General features: G+C 42.4%; 1 protein-coding gene across 1 annotated transcript; it reads right to left on the bottom strand.

Annotated features, from left to right (window-relative positions):
• Window positions 1–4,140: 4,140 nt before the first annotated feature.
• LOC128834663 (zona pellucida sperm-binding protein 2-like) lies at window positions 4,141–22,359 on the bottom strand. The gene is made up of 22 exons (XM_054023624.1): window positions 22,284–22,359; window positions 21,962–22,014; window positions 19,438–19,530; window positions 18,391–18,518; window positions 17,541–17,684; window positions 16,802–16,885; window positions 15,895–16,062; window positions 15,732–15,828; window positions 15,371–15,594; window positions 14,618–14,771; window positions 14,335–14,543; window positions 14,106–14,223; window positions 13,772–13,977; window positions 10,501–10,615; window positions 10,188–10,357; window positions 7,893–7,966; window positions 7,675–7,802; window positions 6,787–6,976; window positions 4,946–5,087; window positions 4,598–4,694; window positions 4,290–4,383; window positions 4,141–4,192 (listed from the first exon to the last, which is right to left on the bottom strand). Exons 1-21 carry the CDS (start codon window positions 22,304–22,306, stop codon window positions 4,313–4,315), a joined length of 2,688 nt encoding a protein of 895 aa, XP_053879599.1. The 5' UTR covers window positions 22,307–22,359; the 3' UTR covers window positions 4,141–4,192; window positions 4,290–4,312.
• Window positions 22,360–23,842: the final 1,483 nt, after the last annotated feature.

Consider the following 23,842-nt stretch of genomic DNA (forward strand, 5'->3'; position numbering starts at 1 on the left):
ACTTGTGCTAGTGTCATTGAGCTCAATGAGAACCATGTATAAAGTAGTGTAGCTATGTTAGCACTGGTAGCTCAGCTGTTCCTCTACTGCCACTATGTTGAGTACATACCTGCCTGAAACCTGTAGATAAGTAGTCTATGGCTCAGCAGCAGTGGAAGCAGCTAAGACAGCTACATTTATATACTCATGCTAGCTTGGGGGAGGGAAGGAAGACAAGAGGAATCATGCATTTAGTACCTACTGTATAGTGGGGGTTTTTTGGATCAAGTTTAAGGCTAAAAGTAGTGCCTAATTACTGTGTCTAAATACCTTCACAGAGAGAATACAATACACCAGTTACTGAAGGGCTTCTTCATTTAGTAGAGGAAGGCATAACAAGCAGCAGTGGCTAGAAGCCAAAGCTAGACAATTTAGTTCTAAACTTTGCTTCTCTTCCCCCTGCCCCCAAAATAAGATTAGCCATCAGAACAGACTAAGGGAATAGTAGTAGGCTCTCCAGCTATTGAGGCATCTAAGTATTTTTGTTTGAAGACCTTATTGGAAGTTATATTTTTGCCAAAATTTTATTGGGCACAGTGGGGTATCTGGGTGAAATTGACTTGTCTATCCCAGGTGACTGGATTAGATGATTTAGTAGTCCCTTCAGGGCCTAGAACTATGAATATTTCTTTGAAGCCATCTAGACAACCCTTCTTTACAAAGCTTAACTCCTATAAATAAGCATCAGATCAAGTCACTACCTTCAGCACACAAATAGGAACAGGCCTCTGCAAACTTGTTACTCAAGTTTAGAGAGTTTAAGGAAAGTTTCATGAAAGATTAACAATTGTGTGCACAATTAAGATCTTTGGGGGCAGGACAGAAAGGGAGAAGTACAACAGATGCTTCATGTGGTTGCCTAGAGTCATGCAGCCTATTCAGGACTGCATAAGCAGGCAGAACAGTAACTGCAAGGTATTCCAGAGAGTCATGAGCACATTGATGTGCACATCTTTGGCATATTTACTGGTTTCAATTAAGCATTCATATAGCTACTAGCTCAAAGCAAGTTCTGAGCATAGTTGTACCCCAAATAAATGGTTTTTTGCAAGTCAAAAGCTAAATATTTAGAAGCAGGATTATGCCCCATTTTACACTGTAGCACTAGATAACTAGTCACCAACTGTCTCCACTAACAGACTTATATAATTAGCTTTGTCATCCTAATAGGTTAGGCAGTATAAAAATGAGTTACACTATTTAGAGCTGTTCCCTGCAGCAAAAAAGATGTAGATGCTCCATCTTTCTGATTCATCCTTTCCTAAAAGGAAAAGTAAGTAATTTGGCTCTTGGTTTTGAATTGAGGATGGTTATCCTCTTATCAGAGGGAGAGGCTCTAGAAAAAGCATCAAGTTTAAAATGGAGAATTCTCTAGTTTAGTGGAACTGTACAAATCTGCAAGTTTCTCTTTACCTTCCCCAATGCCTGCATAAAATAAGTTGACTGTTGCTCTGACTTTGGATTTTTAGAGTTTAGCTTACATATAGTATCATTCAAAACAAACTTAGCCTGGTGGGTATTTGGCATTTAAAGTTTTAGAGTAAAAACCTACCTCCCATATACATATGGTTGAAAGACTCCTCCCAGTTAGATTCATTTTCTTGGAGGGAAAGGGGTGGAGAGAAGAGAAATAAGACACCCCACATTTATGACTGCAGTCATTCTGGCAAAGGTGAAGCTCTGAGAAGACTGACACTAGAGGAAGACTCCTCTGGGAGGTGTGGATGTGGAAGAGGAGGAGGTCCTGTTCCAGGAGTCAGTTGGCCTGGCTTCCACAACCTTTAGTTTACCATAAGGACAACTGAGAGTGCAGGTTTCCTTTGAGAGACAATGTGTCAGTAAGGTTGGTGTTCAGGCTTTAGCCAATGGGCTGTAGCACAGCCCAAGGATTTTAGATCATTGCTGTTTCTGCCAGCCAAGAATATGCTGACAGCCTTTGAAAGGAGGCCAGAAGCTCAATCTCTACTAAGGGCATTAAGAGATCTGCTCTTAGAGGAGATAGTCAATACCAGCATTACCTCATACCATTTCGTATTAGGTACAGTATAGCTCTTCAGGCTTGGCATTTAGTACACCATTTTATTCATAATGACTCAGTTGATTTTAGTTTTTCCTTTGACTAGTAAGAAGTCACTCTGAAGAACCTCTCCACCTATGAGGTCTGCAGGATCACCAAAGGGGTCAAGTTAGTGTGGTAGCACCTCTGAAATGCTTCTGGCACTAGAAGTAGAGCTGGCTGCAAGTGTCAGCAAGTTGGCAGAAGACATGAATTTCAGGTCACTATAGCAATGTTTTATTTGGCAGATTTTTAGCCAAAGAGTCACAGCAGTACCAGAGTGTTGTTTAATGCACATGAACTATGATTTAAACGAAGATCTGGGTTTGGCCTCTGCACCAATTCATTAACTCAGCATTGTGAATTTATCCAGCAGCAGCTAGCTGGGAGGTAGCTGCTAGAAGAGCCATTTCCACACTAGGATACAATCTTAGTTACTATGCTACAATTAGAGTAGCTTCTTTACATGATAGGATGGTAAAGATGATCTAGGTCAGACTGCAATTGGTGGAAGGCAACAGAAGTTTGTCCCATACACTGCACAAAACCTCACAACCTAGAGCAGCCTAGTAGTTCAGAATAAAAAGAGGAGCTATAAGAAGTTGCACAAGGATTGTTTCAAGAACCAAGTCTTTAGAAGTAAAATAAAGTAAGCCATGGGGAGGAGGAAGAGGAGTTAATAGGGCAGGGAGTTCAATGGAGGAACCTGTCCTCACTGTGGAGGACTAGTTTAGATTGACAGGATTAAACTAGCTTGGCCAACAACTTGTTGGCAGAAGATGGCAAAGTACCTACTAGATTCTGACAAGCCAAGATTGTATAGCTAAGGTTACAGTTCTAGAAAACTGCACCTAGAAGGCTGCATTCAGAGCCAGTATTCTACAATTTAGAATGCAATTTCAGCTCAAGATGATTTATAGCAAGTGCTGCATTTTCCTACATTAGCCCTCCATACTTAAAATTGCTTAATGGAAGTTGTTAGCAGGAGGCTACAAGGTTAAAATTAAGTGCCTGCTAGAGCAAGCACAACTTGCAAGTCAAGCAACAGATTGTTAATCTCTATGGTAGGGGAGGAACCAAGTTTCTTGAACCACAATTTAAGAACTTGCATCCCACTAGATCTTAACAGCACTCTTGAAAGGCAGCAATGTGTTCTTGTACAAGTAAATGCAGAGCCTTTAGGTTAATGTATGCAGCCTGCACAATGGAAGAGAGGAAGGAAGGTGAAGGATTGCCACAAATGGTCTCCTGAAACATGGTTTCTTCCATTTTTTTTGTAGCACTATGGCAGTTTGGATCCTGTTACAATTTTGCACAACATGACGGATCCTAAAAAGTTGATCAGTAAGAGCTTTGGAAAAAATTGAGACTTTAAATTTTAGTCCACTGTCCCATCTAAAATGGTGTTTATTCTACATGCTTAGCCTCATTTTAAGAGTTCTTAGTCACTTTGGATTGCTCTATTGATTAAGACTAGCTTCAGAGCAGCACTGTTTTGAAGGAAGAAAGGTGCTTAAAGGCACTGGGAACTGGGACATTGAGGGAGCAGGCTTGTTGGGGAAATTCTTAAATGCATTTTGTGCTACAGCTGTGTCAAACAAGGCCTCAGGGGAGGCTGTAAGGGGGGGGAAGGGAAGAGAAGAAGAGAAAAATCTGAGTCTGTTTCTAGTAGAACAAGAATTTTGGTTTGGTAATTTATGATGTGACCCACCACAAACTGCATAGTTACATCTCCAATTTAACTGTCACATACTAAAATGATTTTCAACACCAGACAGTGGACTAGATTTTAACAATGAGTTTTTTTTGTACCTTCCTATGGAGTTACCCAAAGGTGAACAAGCTTCTGTAGTTAGACCTAGACATGTCTTGTTTTATGAGCCATCACTTAATATTGAAGTATTAAGTAGTTGATACTGGGAGGGGAAAAAGTTCAGTAACTAGAGATTGATAATTAAAAAAGGCAGCATTATGGCTCAGCATTTGCAGCTAAATTTTTTACTTCCAGTTAAGGGACAGGACTAGACCAGACAGCTTTAGTTCTCATTTAATAATTTTTGCATACAGATTAGGTTCAACTGGTCAGTCTTCATTTAGCTGTGAAATTAAAAAAAAAAAGTGGTTTAGCAATGTAATTAACAGGTTGCTGTAGCAGCACTTGAGTATGTTAGAGGTTGGGGTCCTTATGCATTACCTTGTGGTACGATTGCATCCAATTCATTTACTTTTCATAATGACTGCCCCAGAAGAGACGTGCCCATGCATATGATATGCCTCAACACTGCGACCTGAAGAGAGAAAGTAAGTCTCAAGAGTCTGTTTGTTAGACTTAACGTATGAGCATTATTCCTCAGAGGTCTAAGTTATGCTCCATCTGCAGTTAATACTTAGTTTGACATACACAATGTGTCAATGTCAGTACAGCTTGTTGCATCAAGAATCCATTAGAGTGCAAGACCTGTGCATCACTAGTGCACGAGTTGAACTTCTTGATACACTTACCAAACCTCTGTTTTCTAGGAATGCATCTCCTTGCACAAAGAAGATCTGAAGCTGGCCGCCTAGCATCACATATCACCACACTGCAGTGGAAGTATATCTACAAGATAATGAAGTCATGTTATTGTTGGAAGAAGTGCAGTTGCTATAATGTTTCCTTCATGGATCTGAAGAGTCATGCTCATTGTTTTCATCTTGCCTTCCCCCTACAAAGGAACTCTGGCAACCTCCAGGAAGGTTTGTTAGAGGTAGAGACAGGTTAAGCCTTTGTAATAGTACTTGTTTTAGACAGGCATTCCAGGCTCATTAGTGCCTTAACTAGCACCTCTAGCCTTTCTAAGTGCCACTCACCTGTTCTAGTAGTGCATTTCCATCTTGCATGAATGTGAACATTTTCACCTCAAATCTCTTCAGATGAGTGGGAAACTTCACTCTTGAGTCACTGTCCACTTTGTGGAAGATTGTTTGATGGGAGTCCTCTGCATTTTCACAGCTTGGAGAAGCAAGAGTAGAGTTAGAGGCCTTAGATGAGCAAGCTACATGTGTCAACATAGCAACCTCAAGCAGAATAGTCAAAATCCCTGCTAGCTAGGGTGATAGTGGATGTAGTGTAGTGGTAAAGGATCTGTGCCACAAAAATCCAGGTCTGTCCTTGCTCTCAGGTGGAGGAGTGCCCATCAGTCTTGGAGACCCATGGTGTTTGTATTGTACATCATTTCTGCTGCAAGTGATGACTCATGTAGGAACCCCATTGTCCCTTCTGAAGACTTTGAGGGCATAGTAACTGTTTTAGTTTAGAGCTAAAGGAAAATTTCCCTCTAGTTTAGGTTAATACTTGGAGGGAATCTGGGGAGCCATTTCAGATTTTGGTAAGGGGCAACTTTAGAGTTTTCAGGTGCCTACATAGCCCTTGGAATCAGTTTTTTCCTGCATAGACAACTTAGGAGCACTATCAATTTGATTCTTGTATTGAGATATAGGAACATGAATTAAAGCCATATTCTAAACTTCTATACAGAATTTAGAACAATCAAGAGATTTGATGTATTCTTTCCAATCCCAAGCCTTGAGGTATGTTAAGGCTCTAAAATGGATATCAAACAGAAGTTGATACTTTGTACACTACCTTTAGTAGAAAAATAAGTTGGCTTACAGTTTCAGACACTGTTACTGCCATTGTGCAGTCTTTATTCCACTAAATTTCATTTTGACCTAAAAATCATGCAAGTTCTTAAGGGGAATCTTATTTTGGCATATATGTTTACTGATCAGTCATGTACATGACTGACATTTGACTCCATCATTACTGGCAGTATCAGACTTGACCTGCATGTTTTGCACACATTAAGATACAATTTGAAAATAAGCAGCCTTCATCTGCAATGTGTAAAGTTGAAGGTTTGATATTGGCATTAAGGTTAGTATCAGTTTACATTCTAGAAGATTTGCTTGTAACACTTTAAATTATGAATGACAAAGCAAATGTTAAAAGTAGTCATAATTATGCCAACCAGGACAGGTTAGGTATTTTAGAACTCACCACCTCGAATTAAAAAAGTTTAATCATGAGAGAAATAAAGTTGACATGCAGACCAGTAAGCCTCCCCCTGCCCCCCCAACCCCCATACTAATCCTTAGTGAACTTTAGTCTTTCAAAGTTAGAATGTAGGTGCATTGCACCATGACAGGAAAAGGGGAGAAGTACCACCACATCTACACTACGGGGGGGGGGGGGGGTGTTGATTTAAGATATGCAAATTCAGCTATGCTATTCGCGTAGCTGAATTCGACATATTGCAGCCAACTTACCCCGCTGTAGGGACGGCGGCAAAATTGACCTCTGCGGCTTTCTGTTGACAGCGCTTACTCCCACCTCTGCTGGTGGAGTAAGCGCGTCGATCCCCGAGAGGTAGATTTCTACCTGCCGATTCAGGTGGTTAGTGGAGACCCAGCCTTAGTCTCCAAGTGAGCACTTAGGAGCTTGAATGCTTGTTCAGTACAGCAGCAGCCACAGCTCCCACCCCCACTCCTGAGTAAGATGCTCCCCGTCCCCTCACTCCAGCTCATCTGAGACTGCAGCAGAACAGGAGGTGGGGGGGGGGGGGGGGAGAAGAAGAGAGCCTAGAGCAGTACAGCTGCAGACAGCAGCAGGGGAAGAGTACAAGACTCAGGGGAGGAAGGAATTTTGTTACCTGTCTATGATGACAGACCACTGTGGGCTGCTGTCTCTGTCCCGGGAAGTAGTAGCCCAACAGTCTTCTAGATACAGATCTAACTGTGGATCTTCAGAATGGTGCAGTTCCACTTCAAAATACAGTGCCTCTTTTAAGTATTTGACCACAGGATACTCCATCTCCTTGTAGGAGTCAGAATAAGACTTATCTAGAAGTGAGATGAAGAAGAAGTCTTGATGCATTAGAGGAGCCCTTCTTCCAGAGCCATGGTCCCCCCCACCCCAGTCCTCACCCACCTACACAATCTCATTTTGCTACAGCAGCAGCTTAAGGATGAGCACATGGGTGTGAAGGGACAGTCTTTGGAGAATGGGAATTAAATGATCAGGGCAAGGGGGAGGGAGGATTTGCAGATCAGACCCCTCCCCTGGATCTACTATGGGTCTGGGGTGTCAACTGGTTCATTTACAGAGACTTTTATCAAGGATGGCTTAGAGTCCTTGCTCCAGAGTGGCATGGCTGGAATCATAGTTCCTGCTATCTTCTCTTGCCCACTTGCGTTTCCATCCTTACAAAAGGTAGATCAGCTTCTTGGGGGGGGAGGGGGTTGTGACTTCACATTTATCAATACCATCCCTTGGTACAGAGTCCCAGCAGTGTAGGATGTAGGGTGTTAAGGTGCAAAGAATTGCTTCTGGAAGGGTCTACATTTCTAAAATTAGATGGGGGGAGGGTGCCTATGCACTTACTAGAAATTGGGGGTGGGGTATTGTGCTGTCACTATGATTATAGTGACAGTGGTGCATATTGCATCCTAGGGTCAGTCACTTCCTGCTACTCCTATAACCACCCTCCCCACCCCCTAGAAGGGCCAGCTCTTAGGCTGCTCAGCATGGTCATCCTTACCTTTGAACAGCGTCAAGCTTAGAGCAAGAGAGCCAAACCCTGGCTCGATACTGGGTGCTGGGTTGTTTTTGGAGCTGTACTGGACAACGATGGTCTCATTTATCATATACTGACATGCACACTTCAGCCTGGGAGTGGGAAGTAGAGTTTAGAGATGGTTATAATCTTTATGTTTCAAGAAACAACCCTTCCCCTTTTATCTGTACAGCAGTACTTACTGGTATATTGGTGTAGTACTGCCAGGTCTGAAGTAGGAGACATCGTTTTCATAGGTCATAACAGTGTTCTCAAACTGAAAGAAGAGAACCAGGTATTTAGCTGGAGACTATTAACACCAAAAGCAAGTTGAGTTAAGTTGCTAGAGGTACAAGTGCTGCAACAGCTACTGTAGTTATCATATTAACTACAGTGGCAAAGGTGAATAGTCACTTGCACTCAGCCAAGATCTAGTATTAGAACAGTGTCATTTTCTTCAGCCCCCAGAGAGAGATCATTGGGTAATGTGCACATTAGTGTTGACAGTACAAGGCAGTAAGTTCAGGGTGTCATGCTGTGCAGTGAAAGGGTGTTATGTGCCCAATGAAAGCAGTAACTTGACTCTGGTAGTTCAGTATTGACTGTATTTGACATGTTGCATTAAAAGTTGCCTGATGTGGCTCAATTACTTGGTAACATTACCAATTAATCCATCCAAGTCTTACTCCTATGTATAGTATAGATGGTAATCTTTGGTGCAAGAAGCAGCCTGCGTTTCTTCAATGGGTCTGTGACGTTGTGCAGTCTATATGGTTTTATAAAAAAATCAAGTCAATATAATGTAAGGGACAGTTTTAGAGAAAATACAGTAATAAGTGAATGTAATATAACTGGGATATGCTTCATGCAAAAGGTCTCTTGTAAGGTATCATTCCAAAGCTTATAATCTACTGAGTGTGATCATCTGATTTGTATAAATGTACCACTCTTGTATCTAAAACTAGAAATATAAAATGTAACTCTGAGGGCCTATTGTAATTGTGTAAAGTGTGGACCATTAATGATGGTTTGGAATCTTGATGACTCCCATTGTCTGCAGATGGCTGTATTTACCTGTTAGTCTTCCTGTATATGTGTGTGCTGGCAAGTGAGTAATGAAGTCTTGCAGTGACATGTGATCATGTCACCTGAACTGGAATCCATCTTTAACCTGGTGCTTTTCCAGTGAGGGGGGGTGGAAACCCAGAGAGACAGAGTTCCCGCCTTATGCAAAAGATATATTGGGGGGGGGGGGGGGGGAGAAGAGAAGAGAGAGGGGGAGAAGCCATCATGAAGAATCCCCTAGCTACCACCTGAGCTGCAACAAGAATTGTGCCCAGGCCTGGAAGGTGTCCAGTCTGAGAAAAACTTACTGAAACATCTGAGGGTGAGATTATCTGTATTTAGTTTGATTAGGCATAGATTTGTGCATTTTATTTTATTTTGCTTGGTGATTTACTTTGTTCTGTCTGTTACTACTTTGAACCACTTAAATCCTACTGTCTGTATTTAATAAAATCACTTTTTATTTAGTAATTTACTCAGAGTATGTATTAATACCTGGGGGAGCAAACAACTGTGCATCTCTCTCTATCAGTGTTATAGAGGGCGAACAATTTATGAGTTTGCCCTGCATAAGCTTTATGCAGGGTAAAACGGATTTATCTGGGTTTAGACCCCATTGGGAGTTGGGCATCTGAGTGCTAAAGACCAGCACGCTACTGCGAGCTGTTTTCAGGTAAACTTGCAGCTTTGGGACAAGTGATTCAGACCCTGGGTCTGTGTCTGGAGCCAGACGGGAGTGTCTGGCTCAGCAAGACAGGGTGCTGGAGTCCTGAGCTGGCAGGGAAAGTAGAAGCAGGGGTAGTCTTTGCACATCGGGTGGCAGCTCCCAAGGGGGTTTCTGTGATCCAACCCGTCACAGGGTCCCCTCTACTAATCCTGCTTCATCCATTGGCTCACCACTACAATAGAAGTGGTAGCAACACCTGCCTCTGGAAAGAGGTGGAGTTTACAAAACCTTGTCTTCATTCTCTATGAATGAGTGACATGTTTTGTTGGTCAGATGGTGCAGCCATCCTAAACTCATGCTATCAAAACCTTTAACTAGGTAGAATGTAGCCTTCAGTTTGAGCCAGAAGACGGCCAGAATCCTTTCAAGTGTTAAGGAGGCACATCATGAGCCAGAGACTGTAGTAGGTGGGACAGAGGTCAAGATCATAACTAGGACCACCTAAAGAGGAAGAAGAAGTGGGCTGTAGTCCACGAAAGCTTATGCTCTAATAAATTTGTTAGTCTCTAAGGTGCCACAAGTACTCCTGTTCTTTTTATGGATACAGACTAACACGGCTGCTACTCTGAAACCTAAAGAGGAAGGTACTACAGGTTTCTGGAAAGCTAGCTATCAACATCTCATGGATATGTTCTGCAAAACAAGCTATGGCTCTTGCCATCTGAGCCAACCAGGTACAGATGGAATGTCAGGGTGGTTCCTTTACCTTTCTACTTGTTCCACAGGTGTTCACATGGAATATGAATGTTGCACTCTTCTCAGTCACTGAGACAGGCCTGCATTGTTTGTCTCTCAAGACAAATAAGCTGGTATCCAGGTCTGCGATTCCTGTTAGCTTTATTGCAGTGATAGCCATTGTTCCATTTGGCAGGCAGTCTGAAAACAAGCAGACATCCATTGTATGTGTCCATTCAGCATACTCTCCTACACCCCTCCCCAGCAGAGGGGCAGCATTACCAGTCTAGATCATTTTGGTCAAGCATTCCAAGTAGGGTGGCAACAACAACAAAAAAGTGTACCTATTAGTTCTTTAGGTGAAAATCTGCAAGAGATTGAAAAGTCTATCATGTCAGCATGAGTGTTATCCTTCATTGTTAAATGGAGTGAAGCTGTTATTCCAGGGGGATGAATATCCTAGGAGAGATAACAAGTTAATAGCTTATCAATAGGAGTTAGACAAGTGAGCTTTTATTTGGCATGCCAGGTCAGTTTAAAAAGCCAAGAGGTGAAATCATGGCCCAGTTGTCACTGATGTCTTCAGTGAGACCAGGGTTTTATCCTTTGGCACAAGTCATGTGACTTGTCTCCAGATGAAGCATTTGCCCCTGGCTCCCACATTTGATGCCAACTGATTTATTGTAGCTCTGCAGTGCACTGGAGGCCATGGACCAACCTAACCCACCTGGTCAAGCCTAGTGCTCTAGACACTAGATTTTAATCTAGAAAGGTTTGTAGGAGAGGCTTGGTCAGGTCAGACAAACCATTAAGGGAGAAGCTACCTAGTAATTCCGTGTAGTTTTGAAATCCATGATTAACTGGGACTCCAGTTTCTCAAGTAGTGTTTTCTGTTTGTTACTTCTGCAGCTAAGAGGCTTTAGTGCCATGTTTGAGCTCTTTGTAAGGGCTCATGTTGCACCAAGTTTAGTGGAGTACTGTTGGCACTGTTTATGTCAGCATAATTAACCCTGGTAGAGTGAAGTTGGGGGGCGGGGGGAGAGAAAAAAAATCTAGTCTTTGGTTAGGAGTGCAAGGTATAGCACAAGTGTCCCACAGGCATTTATTCTGGCATGAGAAGTTCCACCACCTGTGGTAAGTTATCTACAGCAACTCAAGATTTGTTCCATTTCTGATTCAGCTGCCATATTAGGTTGCCATTTCACAATAATGGCAAGTTTAAAGCCCAAACATATGGGAGAGCTAGATGCAGAGAATTTTAGGCATCCAAGTCTGAGGGTGCTAAAGGAATTGGCTGATGTGATTGCAGAGCCATTATCTTTGGAAACTCATGGATGACTGGTAAAAGGCTAATGTAGTGCCCATGGGGGGGGGGAGGGGAAGAAGAGACGGGAGGAAGAATCATGGAGCAGGCCCTCAAGGAATCAATTTTGAGGCACTTTGAAGAGAGGAAAAAGTGATCAGGAACAGTCAGCATGGATTCACCAAGGGCAAGTCATGCCTGACTAGCCTAGTTGCCTTCTATGAAGAGATAACTGGCTCTGGATGAAGGGAAAGCAGTGGACATGTTATTCCTTGACTTTAGCAAAGCTTTTGATACAGTCTCCTACAGTATTCTCACCAGCAAGTTAAAGTATGGGCTGGATGAATGGACTATAAGGTGGCTAGATGATTGGGCTCAACTGGTAGTGATCAATGGCTCCATATCTAGTTTGGGTCCCTCTGCTTGATACTAGCTGCCAAGGGTCAGTCCTGGGGCTGATTTTGTTCAATATCTTAATTAATGATCTGGAAGATGGTGAGGATTGCATCATCAGCAAGTTTGCAGATGACACTAAACTGGAGGAGTGGTAGATATGCTTTAGGGTAGGGAATAGGCTACAGAGGGATCTAGACAAATTAGAGGATTGGGCCAAAAGAAATCTGAGGTTTAACAAGGACAAGTGCAGAGTCCTGCATTTAGGATGGAAGAATCCCATGCATTGCTACAGACTAGGGACTGAGTGGCTAGGCAGTAGTTCTGCAGAAAAGGACCTAGGGGTTTTAGTGGAAGAGACACTGGATAAGAGTCAGTGTGCCCTTCTTGCCATGAAGGTTAAGATGGCATTTTGGGCTGTATAAGTAGGAGCATTGCCAGCAGATTGGGGAACCTGATCATTCCCCTCTATTCAACATTGGTGAGGCCTCATCTGGAGTACTGTGTCCAGTTTTGGGCCCCACACTACAAGGATGTGGGGAGGGGAAAAAAAAAAAAAAAAAAAACCACCCCACCCAGAAAGTCCAGTGGAGGGCAACAAAAGTTATTAGGGGTTGGAGCATGACTTATGAGGAGAGGCTGAGGGAACGGAGATTTAGTCTGCAGAATAGAAGACTGGGGGGGGAGGGGGATTTGATAGCTGCTTTCAACTACTTGAAAGGGGGTTCCAAAGAGGATGGATCTAGACTGTTCTCAGCAGTAGCAGGTGAGAGAACAAGGAGTAATGGTCTCAAGTTTCAGGGGGGGAGGTTTAGGCTGGCTATTAGGAAACATTTCATTAGGAGGGTGGTGAAGCATTGGAATGGGTTACCTCGGGAGATGGAATTTCTTTTGAGATTTTTTAGGGTCAGGCTTGACAAAGCCCTGGCTGGGATGATTTAGTTGGGGGATTGGTCCTGCTTTGACCAGGGGCTTGGACTAGATGACCTCCTGAGGTCCCTTCCAACCCTAATATTCTATGATTTTAAGTCCAAAATTTAGACCTTCAAAGCCTCCTGCTCAATTGGTGCCTAACCCTGTAGGCATCCAAGTTTCTGCCCATGTACTGGCAGCAAGCTGCTTAAGTCCTAATGCTAAGCTACTTGGCACTTAGTTCAGTTATGATGGAACTTTGGCATGAACTATATATGTTCCCCTTTCCTATCTTACCTGCAGGGACCAATCCAGTAGGCCTACTTAGAAGCAGAGTACCTGATTGGACCCTGCAGACAGCTGGAAGGAAGGTGTAGTGCCACCTTGGTACTGGGTAGAATAAGTAGAAAAATCCAGGTTCAAATTGCTACTCTGGAGCAGGAACTTTTCACCAGTGTCTCCCACACCCTGGGCTCCTGACAACTGTTGATTCCACTCAGGACTACTTCCTAGACACTGACTCTCAACCTTTCCAAACTATTTCAGGAGTCTGATTGGTCTCATGTACCCTTGCTTACAGAAACATAGCTAGATGCAATACAAAGTGTCACAGCACACTTAGTAAATTAAGCAATTCTGCAGTCTCATTTTTACCATATTGTAAATCAATTGGTTAGATATTGTACTTATTTCAGGGTACAGTATATAAAGTGTAAACAAATCATGGTCTATGAAATAGTTTTCTGATTTCATGAGGATTTTATGTAGCCTGTTGTAAAACTAGGCATCTAGAGGAATTTATGTATCCCTGGAAGACCTGTGTACCCCTGCTCCAAGAGACTTAGGCTCAGCATTCCAATGTTGGGCTAAAGTCCTTTGAGGAGACTAATCCTAAGTTGCTTGCTGGAAGGGTTTCCCCCCTCCTTCCTACTGACAGGATTATGGAATTCTAGCTCCCCTCCCACCAGTTATAGTGGGCTAGACACCATGCACATTGTTATCTTTACCTCATATAGTACATGAGGTGCATAAAGAGGAACACGAATTGTGAAGTGGGTGCCGTTGTCATCCAGTCCATAGTTGTGCTTCTGAGCAGCATTGGGTGATAGGCTCAGGTTTGAAATGAAAGGCAGCCAGTTTTGATCCACATTGCCACGAACAACTGTTAGATAGAGGTTGTCATCATCACAGAATCCTCTTGCACTAGGCAACACTGTAACAGATGGAGATGTAATCATTTGTACATGGAATATTAGTATTTTACCTGACAAGGGAACTCTATGGACTTAATCTGAGTTGCACCATAAGGGTGGGGGTGACCATTTGTCTTGGTCTTGTTACCTGCATCCTTGACAGGAGAGATGGTTATGACTGGAACAGTGAAGGTCTCATGTGTTGGCTGTACTATGAATCCAAGTGTAACATTCAGAGTATAGAGTCTAGTGTCCTCTGTTAAGTACTGAGAGAGAGAGAGAGAGAGAGAGAGAGCACGCATGTGTGCATCAAGTCACATTTAGACACTCCAAGCAGTAGAGGATCACAACATGTGCATTAAGTACTAAACAGATACCTCTTTCTTAATGCTAGGCACATCAAATGGGGTTTCTATTACATAGCCTTTGCTTCCATTAGGGTATCTATTCTCATAGACTTTGTATCCATGCTGAAGGGCTTCAGGCACAGTTACAGTTGTATCATCTATGGTCAAGTTCACCAGTTCCACATCTGGGAGGAATGTTCCAATGGTCACGTTGACCAGCCTAATGCTGGAGTTGGTATCTAGGAAGAAGTGGTGTGGTGTTAGGCCTTTGCTAAAAAGCAAGTGTGAGCTTAGAGTTCATTCAGTTACTTACGGTTTGTTATGGTGGGCGGTACAAGTTTAAAGGGAGTTTCTATTTTCTTGATGATGGTATGCTTGGTCACTCCCCACCTGTTGTCTTCCCACTGATGTTCCAAAAACATATTAATGTAGTATTTTGTCCCATGCTGTCCCTCACTCACATGGGTCTGAAAGGTCAAGTTGTAAGTTCAGTATACTATGTTAGATACCCAGACAGTTGTATGCAGGATGTAGTTTCAGGAGCATTAAGGTGAACTGACAAAAAGCCATTTACTTGTGCTAACAGTAGCATACTAGGTTGCAGTTGCATTATCCTGCTTAACTGGGACAGCTCTGTACAGGAGCAGAAATAAGGGGGCAGGTGCTTCTCAACTTCAAACTGCTCAATCCATATCCCTGTCCCCTCTCCTCCCCCCATACTGCCAGCTTTATGCTCTTCCAAGTTTAGTCCCCTCAGATCAAAGACCTTCTCCACAAATCTCAAAGAGATTAAGTGGCAAATGAAGAGCCTCATGGGTTCCAAGGGTGTTCAACCCTCATTGATATTATGAGACAGCCATGGCCAACTGGAAGAGCTAGTCTCTCATCAGGTGCAGTGTTGAGAGCTCCCCAGGTCAATGTTCTTATGTGGAGAATTGAAAAGTGGGGGCATAACTCACCTGAAGTCCCCTTTTCCTCACATTGGATTTATGGAGCTGGATGGGGAATCCTCCCTACCAGTCATTAGCCTTCTGCCTGTAGCTCAGACCGACAGGCATCCACTAACCTTGTAATAGCCACCTTCTGCACCGATGGGCATCTGGATGGTAATTTCATTTGTATTGTTGGATAGCACATATTTCCTGGAAGCAATTTCTCTGGCAGAAAGTTTGTGAAGATCCACACCAATTTCAACAAGGAGATCATTGAAGCTAGTTGCCCCAGCAGAGAGGGTTTGGAGGTTTTTTGGAATGGTCCATATAATTGTGTCATCTGTATAATCCACCCCATCTTAATTTAGAAAGGATATTAGGCATTTCCATTAGTATCAAGAGCAGTACTTAAGGGAGTTAGCAGCTAGGCATGTCTCAAATATCTTGAAATGTGCTGAATGTTTAGCATTAGATTTAAAAGATACTAAGTCTCACCTATAGGGCAGGCCACAGCAGTATCTACCATCAAGATCATCCATCGTTGCTTGTAGAATGTACTTGCTCTCACTGCAGAGAATGTCACTCCTTGAACCTGCAAGAGTAGATGCTGTTAGAGCTGTGCAGTGAGAGCACACAGATGGTGAAGGAGTGCACCAACCTTGACTAGCTGTGCTTCTGTAGCATTGTATGGAGCTCTCAGCAAAATCCTAGTGTCTGTTGTATTGAGTCCATAGCCAGCATTCTGAGCATCACTCACTAGTAGAGCCTTCCTTCCAGTGGGCAGGTGAAATACTACTTGCCAAATAGACACTGCCCCAGCTGTTGCCTGAGGGAGACAAACAGCTCAAAAGTTTTGCCATGTCTTTATCATACTACCTTACATTTCCATTCTCATTTACACTTTGAGACTCCATCTGAGAGCCTTTCTATTCTTCTCCCCCCCCTCCCAGAGTCAAAAAGCTCATCTTGCAGTCCTGGAAAGACAGTACTCCCTCTGCTAGGGTGCCTATAAACCTAGTGTTGTAGCTGTGTCAGTCCCAGGATATTAGGAGAGAAGGTGGGGAGGTAATTTTTTGACCAATTTCTGAAGTTGGTCCAATAAAAGATTACCTCACCCATCTGGTCTCTAAAAACCCAACAGTTAAGCAGCTGTTTCTTCTGTGGTTCACTAACTTGTTTTTCAAACTGAACAGCTCATTGTTTCCTTGTGCTCCCTATTTACCAGTTGCATAATCTACCCATGGATTATGAATTTTGGATTCTAGGTGGTCTTTATATAGTAGCTGGTATGATGGTGCATTGGCCTCAAGATACTGAGGTAGTGATACCAGCCACCTCATTTGTGAGGTGATTCCTATCTTTCCTTCATTTGTCCTGTTGCTCTACATCTGTTACCAGGAAGCTAGAAGATGTCTCCCTACCTGTATCCTTCAGTCCAGGAGTTCTGTTCTCTTCCTATTTTTTTTGGAGGCTGACTCCTCAGTGCATGCTTTCAATATATTGCTGGAATAGTTGTAAATAAGACATATTGACCCAGGAGTAACAATGCTAGCATCTAAACTTACCTCTGGAAAGGCGAGAGCCCAGTCCTCAGGTTCATCTTGGAGCAAGTCTTCTGTTATCTGTGGAACATTCCTCCTGACAGACACCTTGCAAAGGAACATCCACCATTAGCGACACCAAGTTCTAGTCTCCTGATCCTCACTATGTTAGTAACATTTGAGTTAGTGATCACATTCCCCTGGCTGGGAGAAACTTCTCCTTTTAGAGTCTGAAGTTTGTTGCTTGAACTACCAAACAGCCTTTAATAAAAGGCTGATGGACAGAAGCTGTTCAGCTTCTCTGCATTCCACCAGTTGATTGTACCCTTTTCGTCTAGCCGGTGCACCTACTTCTCAGGTTTCACATTTCCAGTTAGGAAGTTGTTCTCTTAACAAAGAATAGAGAAATAACCATTTCCATTTTAGGAATGGACTCCCATACTTGGGAGTTCTCCTGGATACTGTTTTGATAAACCATTTGGCTTTAACCTATTTGACATTAAAATGTTGACAAGCTCAACATTTGATCACCTAACTTCCTAGAAATAAGTAATGCTTTAGGCAATACCCATTAATTTACTGGATAAAAAAAGTCCCATTTTCAGGTGGGCCCTGGACTATTTGAATCCTATTACCACATGCAGTACATTCTGCTTATAATGCTTAGTAGCCAAGTGTTTGGGTTCCCAAACAAGGCCCTATCCAGAGGGCTCCTTTACAAGTTCCCCCCTTCCCCATGGAAGATCAATGCTTGGGATCTTACCTCCATGTAGTTAGTTTCACACACTAACTCTCTTGGATGCCATGGACTGTAAGGACAACTCACAGTCTTCAAGTGAGTTAGAGCATTTTTCATATCTGGATTAGTAGCGGCTTGGATTTGTACTGTTACTGTGTACACATCACTCTGCAGAGATGAAGCAAAAGCTTATTCAAGATGCTCTGATTAGTGTGCCCAAACAGGTCCCTTCTCCTACCACCACCTCTTATTTGCTCAACCCTAACTAGTGATGCAAATACTGCAAAATAAAGAGTGTTCAGGCATTACAACCAAATCATCTCTGTCCAAATAGACTAGATGAGTGCAGAACTTGAAGAGTATTTTGCATATCTCCAACACAAGTATTGCCTACAAGTCTAAAGTATTAGAGAGGATTCAGAGTCCTTGCCCCTTTCCAGTAGTCACCATGTTATAAAAGCAAGTGCCTGAAGTTGCAGAGGGAGAGGTCCAAATTAGATGAATTACATAGCTAGTCAGATATCAGGTTGCAGAGAAAGATAGTTACCTGCTGCTAGCAGGGCAGATACCCCTCCAATATATGAACAGATGGCTAAGGTTTCTTCTGTGGCAATTAAAGATTCTTCATTCTTATGTTAGCACATTAGTTTGTCTACAACACACATTGATGTTTCTACCACAATATACCCCGATGCCTGGGAAAGAGCTCTGGGGAAGCTAGGCAGTGTTCTCTAAGTGACACTAGTTAGTAGACAAGCAACATATTGCTACATTACAGTCTTTGCACAACTCATTGGAAGTTACAACTTCTGTTAAAGGACAGACTTTAACATGCCCTACTTTTCTATTTTATTTAGAGATACAGTAGGCTTACCTCAATATGAGTGTAGCAGCTTAGAATGGAAGCACGGAATTCAATGTTACCCCAATAATTATACTCTATTGTATAGCCACACTGTGCTGCCAGGGTCTCATCAATCTCCTGGGCTGTGCCAAACTGGTCTGTGAAAAGGTATTCAAGTATAGCTGTCAGAAGACCTTCAAGCTACACGCAAGGTCTGAGCTTTTTCTTGGACATGAGCATGCAAAGCTACCAATTCATCCCAGAGAGCCATTCCAAGGATACACTGTACAATAATCCCTTCTGTAGATTTTACAGTGACTATTGCTTTGGTGTCATACTTGGAAGACTTCACTGTAGCTGATTACCAGCATCATAATCAGATCCACATTTCCCTTTTTAATCTCTAGCACTAATCTTATAGCTGGTTATTCAGTGCCTCAATTTCTGCCTCCTCCCCCCACCCCCATCAGCTGTTCTACTGGCTAGGTCACATGTCAGCAACTTGCTAGGCTATCATAGGTGTGATTTACTTTGTGGCTTCCATCTTCCTGTAGTCCAATGCATGCATTAACAGAAAACCAAGGATCTATTTGATCACTTGACCACCAGGCTAACCAAGGTAGAGTTTAGTCCTTGGTGTTTACCTGGATCATCAATAGCCTATTTCATATTATTAGTGAATCTAAAACCTTGATCTTAATAAACCCAGATTTGGAGCTGTAGTAGGAAGAGTAGGTACAGTTACCATGACATCTGTGGAGAAGGTACAAATGAGGATTACCCACAAAACTCATTGATCAGATTAGCTAGACTATTAACAAAGTGGGTTTTTTTAGGCTGCTCATTAGAAGTTACTTTAAATATTGTTGGTCTTACAATGAGACCCAGCGTAGATACTCCTATACAACATTCCTGGTATTACAGACTTGATTCCCCAATGCATGGTAGCCATAGGTAACCTAGAGTTTAGGTATTTATAAATGGGACATGCTGTTAAGAGGTAATAGGCAGCTTTGAAAATGCCTCTTATTCCTTCCACTTTCCCCAGCCTTTCCTTAAAGCTCACACTCAGCTTACCAACAGCAGCGAAGATCAGATACTTGTCCTCAAAGTACTCTGCATTCAGTGCAACCCGCAAGAGGCTCCCCAGGCACTCTGAGCTCAGGGAGCCTGTAGAGATGTGAAGACAAATTAGTAACTGTATCACCATAGGAGTCAAGATGCTAAGTTCTTCAGAAGTAGACTTCACTCCTGAAATGCTGCCACTTCTGGGGTCAAACAGCAGCTCTATCAGTACATAGTTAAAACCATAGCCACCTGTAGTTTCACCAGGTTAGAGAAAATTCAAACCCATGTGTGTATCAAGGGTCTGAGACCAACTGGCAGATGGCACAGGGATCCCATGGGTTTAACCAGAAAGGGTCATGTAATAGCTTTACTGAAAAAAAGTGTGTCACACTGGTCACTATTACTGCAAGATGTGTACAAACATTAAAAGTTATATTCTCCAAGTCTGCAGTTAGAAGCAAGTCCCTCAAAAGTAGCAGGTCTTGAGTGATGCTTCTCTAGCTAGTGATGGGATATACAGTGGTCCACCATGGAGATATTTCTATTGTATGACAACTATTTGGCTTAGAAGGCTAATGACTTCTGAAGTCTGCCAGAGTTTAACAGGAACAGCAGGGGAAGGGAATCCTATTTTGAGGTGAACATTAAATGTCTGTTCTAGTATATTTGAGGTTGCAGAAAGAAACTCTGGCATCCTTCATGTAGGAGCAAAAAGACAGTGGATTTGCTTCATGAAAGATCTCAGCCAGGCTTAGTCAGCAACACTAGAATAACTTTGTGTGAGAACTTGTTAGTTAAATTCAGGTGCAAGAATGCATGGTTACAGATAAAAACAAAGTCATAACATTTGACTATGTCTCTTAAATTTCCTTTAATAGTTGAGCTTAAGTGCTGTGCATAGTACAAGAGCAGTGATCTAGAGTAAGGCTGGTAAACTGCTTTTGTGAACAGAGGATCTGGGATTTCTGGGGGGGGAAGAAGGCATTCAGTCACAAGGGGCTGGATACCACAGGGGGACACTTTGAAGTGACTTGGGGTGATTCATTATCAACCTGCAAGTTAGGAACAATCCTAGGTTGAGAAAACAAAATTAGCAGTTTGAGGACAGAAGGCTAAGTTGCTGCCTTGAGCTGAATATCTAACGTAGAGTCACTGCTCTTCAGGAGGAGGAGTTTTAGAAGCAAACCCAGTTATACGTTAGGGACTCAGTCCCATAGACTCTCCTTCATGGGAATCACTTTACACACAAGTTTCAGAGTAGTAGCCATGTTAGTCTGTATCAGCAAAAATGAAGAGTCCTTGTGGCACCTTAGAGACTAAAATTTATTTTGGCATAAGTGTTTGTGGGCTAGAACCCACTTCATGAGATGCATGAAGTGGAAAAAACAAAAATAAAACACAGGAGCAGGTATAAATATATGCAAGGATGGGGGTTGCTTTACCAAGTGTGAGGTCAGTCTAACAAGATAAATCAACAGAAACAACTTTTGAAATGGCAAGAGAGTGGCCCATTACAGATAGTTGACAAGAAGGTGTGAGTAACAGTAGGGAGAAGTTAATCCCATGGAAGTCAGAGACTATTCATATGCAGAGCTACAGGAATAAGTGTTTGCAAGGCAGAGGCACTAGAAGAGTCTCTGACAAGTTGTAAGATCACTCAGACAAGACACAGGGAATTGTGATGCTAGAGAGAGAATGACTATACCCTGGTAATGAGGGCACTTAGGTTCTAAGTCTCCTACTCAATGAGTATGTGAGACTTTATCTAAAGTGAAAGCTTCACTAGGAGAAATTGAGGAAGACCCACATGAGAATCTTATAACCCAATTGTTGGGGGTACTTAAGAGGTGGAGACCCCAGTTCAAGTCTTCTCACCCCCCTCCCTCAACCCCATCAGGGGGAAGGGGGGGCAGAAGGGAAATTCCCCATATTGGGGACTTCAATGAAGGAGGCACCATTTCTAAGGGCCAGGAGTCTGATCCATTAGGACTGCTCAGAGCAGGACTATTGCATTGATCCCGCAGTGAAAGATAAGTGGGAAGGGTATTTTGAGGATCATGCTAGAGGTGCAATCCCCAGCTTCAGAAGACACTGAAAGAAAGGCTAGGTACTTACAGCATCTAGCATCTCACATTGTTGCAGCTACATTGTTTTTAGTGCTCTAGTTTGATCAGAAGTAGTGCAAGTACATCTTGAGCGGGGCCTCACGGAACTCTAGGTGTAGCCAGATCCTTAGAACAGTTTTATTTGGGCTGTGCACTTCTTTAGAGTGTATGTGACAGTATTAAGTACTCTAGTCTCTAGATAGAAGTTCATAGGTTAGAGCAAGTTGTCTACTGAGACAAGAGACTCAAATAGAACCACCACACACCTGGCCAGCACTTACAGCAGCCATATGCCTTCCCTAGCACCACACTGGAGCATTGAAGTAAAACACCATTTACTGAAAAGCCACAGGGGGGATGGGAGGGGGGGGTAGGGAGGGGGATGAAACCTATTTGCCTGCATTTCAAGGTAGTTCAAAGTTATTTACCTGGCCTGTCTTGGGTCCATATTTCAGAGGCTAATACACTTATTAGGAACAACCTGCAAGAGAAAAATATGTGCAGATACATAGTTGTCTTGGTAGCAGTTTCTTTAGTTGGAAAAAGTTTCATTTCAGCATTGCTTAATTCTAATTAAAGCTTTTATAGGTGTAATTACATATTTAGACTTTGAGAGTCTAAGTCTCCTCCTTTGGAGCATACAGGCTCATTCTCTGTTACTTTTAAGAATTTAGGAGACAGTCATGAGACTACCACAGCCTGCACTCCACAGGGAGAATCATAATCAACAGAAACACCACAAACACTCACCTCAACACAAGGTTTGGCACCATTGCCCTTTAGAGCAGCTACCAGCTGTAGCCTCTTTTCTCTTACAATGAAAAGCAGACCAAAAGTTTGAGAATCCTAAGCCAACTTGTAGTGTTAAGCCCCCAGACTGTGTTTTCAAGGCTTTGGATTCACAATAAAAAGGAAACTCAAGACTCCATTTTTATACTCATGCAAATCATTTGCAGCTGCTTCCCCAATCAAACACCTATAATTCAATTCACCTAGTAATTCACTTTAATAGTTAATTACATTATTTTCTGTGTTCCTTCAGAGGTGATTTTTGCCCATTCCTGAGTGAGACCGATGAAGCTGTTAGAGACAATGAGATAATTAGTAAACTCCAAATAGAGGTGGTTTGAAGACCACTAGCCTTGAGTTACTTTCCTCCAAGTGTATCTCCTAGTTAGAGCTGGCAATTCCAAAAAATCAGGAAAAAAATTAGTTTAGCCAAACAGAATCAGAAAATTTTGAAGAATTTTCAATGCATCAACAATGCCTGTTTTGAGTCAGATGAAACCAAAGTCTCATATCAGAAGTGTGTGCTTTAACTGCTGTTCTATAGGATATTCTGGTGTGGAAGTGTGTGAGGGGCTCCCTGAATCTCTCCTGCTGAAGCTGTTCTACTTTGTATAAATACTTGACTAGTCTGTGGCCAGACAAGTGAGAATGACTGTATAGTGTAGTGGTTACAGTTAGACCACTCACCTAGCAAGTGAGTGCCAATGAGTTCCTGGCCAACGAGTATTTCATCACTTATACAAAGTGAAACAGCTTCAACAGGAGAGCATAAAAAAGTCCTGTTGTGGAAGATCTTATTGCTCAGAGGTTTGGGGCATTGTTTCATGAAGTTAGAAATCTATGTTCAAATCCTTTCCCCCAGAAGGGGGAATAAAATCTGTCTCTTCCAGATGAGTGCCCTAGCCTAAAAATTATAAAGAGGGTGCTATCACCTCCTCCTGTTTTGTGAATGGCATCTAGGTAAAATTTGTAAATAGTGCCAGGTAGACTGAAATTTAATTTTTTTTGGCAAATAAACTATTCATGCAAAAAAATTCACCCAGCTCTGCTTCTAGTATTTGCAAGATCTGCATTTCCATTAACACCCTCCTTACTCTGTCTGCTTTCCATTTTGTGAATTAGGTCTGTCTTACCTTTGATTGTACTAAGAACAACATGACATTACAACTTGCAGGGAAAAAAAGTATAGAAAGTAAAAACAGCTCACAAAGGCTGCAGTTAACTTTGTTTATTTTAAATCAGGATTTTAAAAATATTTCCCTTTCAAAAAAGTTTTTTTGGGGGAGTGGAGAGAGGTGCAGGTTTAGACACTTTTGCCCACCAATTTTAAGCCTACCCTAATTGCTATAGAGACAGTGGCCTATATTTTCAAAAGGGATTGTAAAAAAAGCAGGATCTGTCGGCTCACACAGACTGCGATATTACTGAGTTCACGGTGACCCCTGACTACTTTTGTTACACAGTCACGGTGCTACCAGGATCAAACTCATTATTTTGCAAAGCACTCTGGAGTAGCTAAA

The sequence above is a fragment of the Malaclemys terrapin genome, chromosome 3 (genome assembly GCF_027887155.1).
Source record: "Malaclemys terrapin pileata isolate rMalTer1 chromosome 3, rMalTer1.hap1, whole genome shotgun sequence".
NCBI lineage: Eukaryota > Metazoa > Chordata > Testudines > Emydidae > Malaclemys > Malaclemys terrapin.

Coding starts and splice junctions, on each gene's coding strand:
- LOC128834663 (XM_054023624.1), bottom strand. CDS start 22,306: ATGGTGCCAAACCTTGTGTTGAG. Junction 22,015..22,283: donor GTGCCAAACCTTGTGTTGAG/GTGAGTGTTTGT, acceptor TTTCTCTTGCAG/GTTGTTCCTAATAAGTGTAT. Junction 15,829..15,894: donor CAGAAGCACAGCTAGTCAAG/GTTGGTGCACTC, acceptor CTACTCTTGCAG/GTTCAAGGAGTGACATTCTC.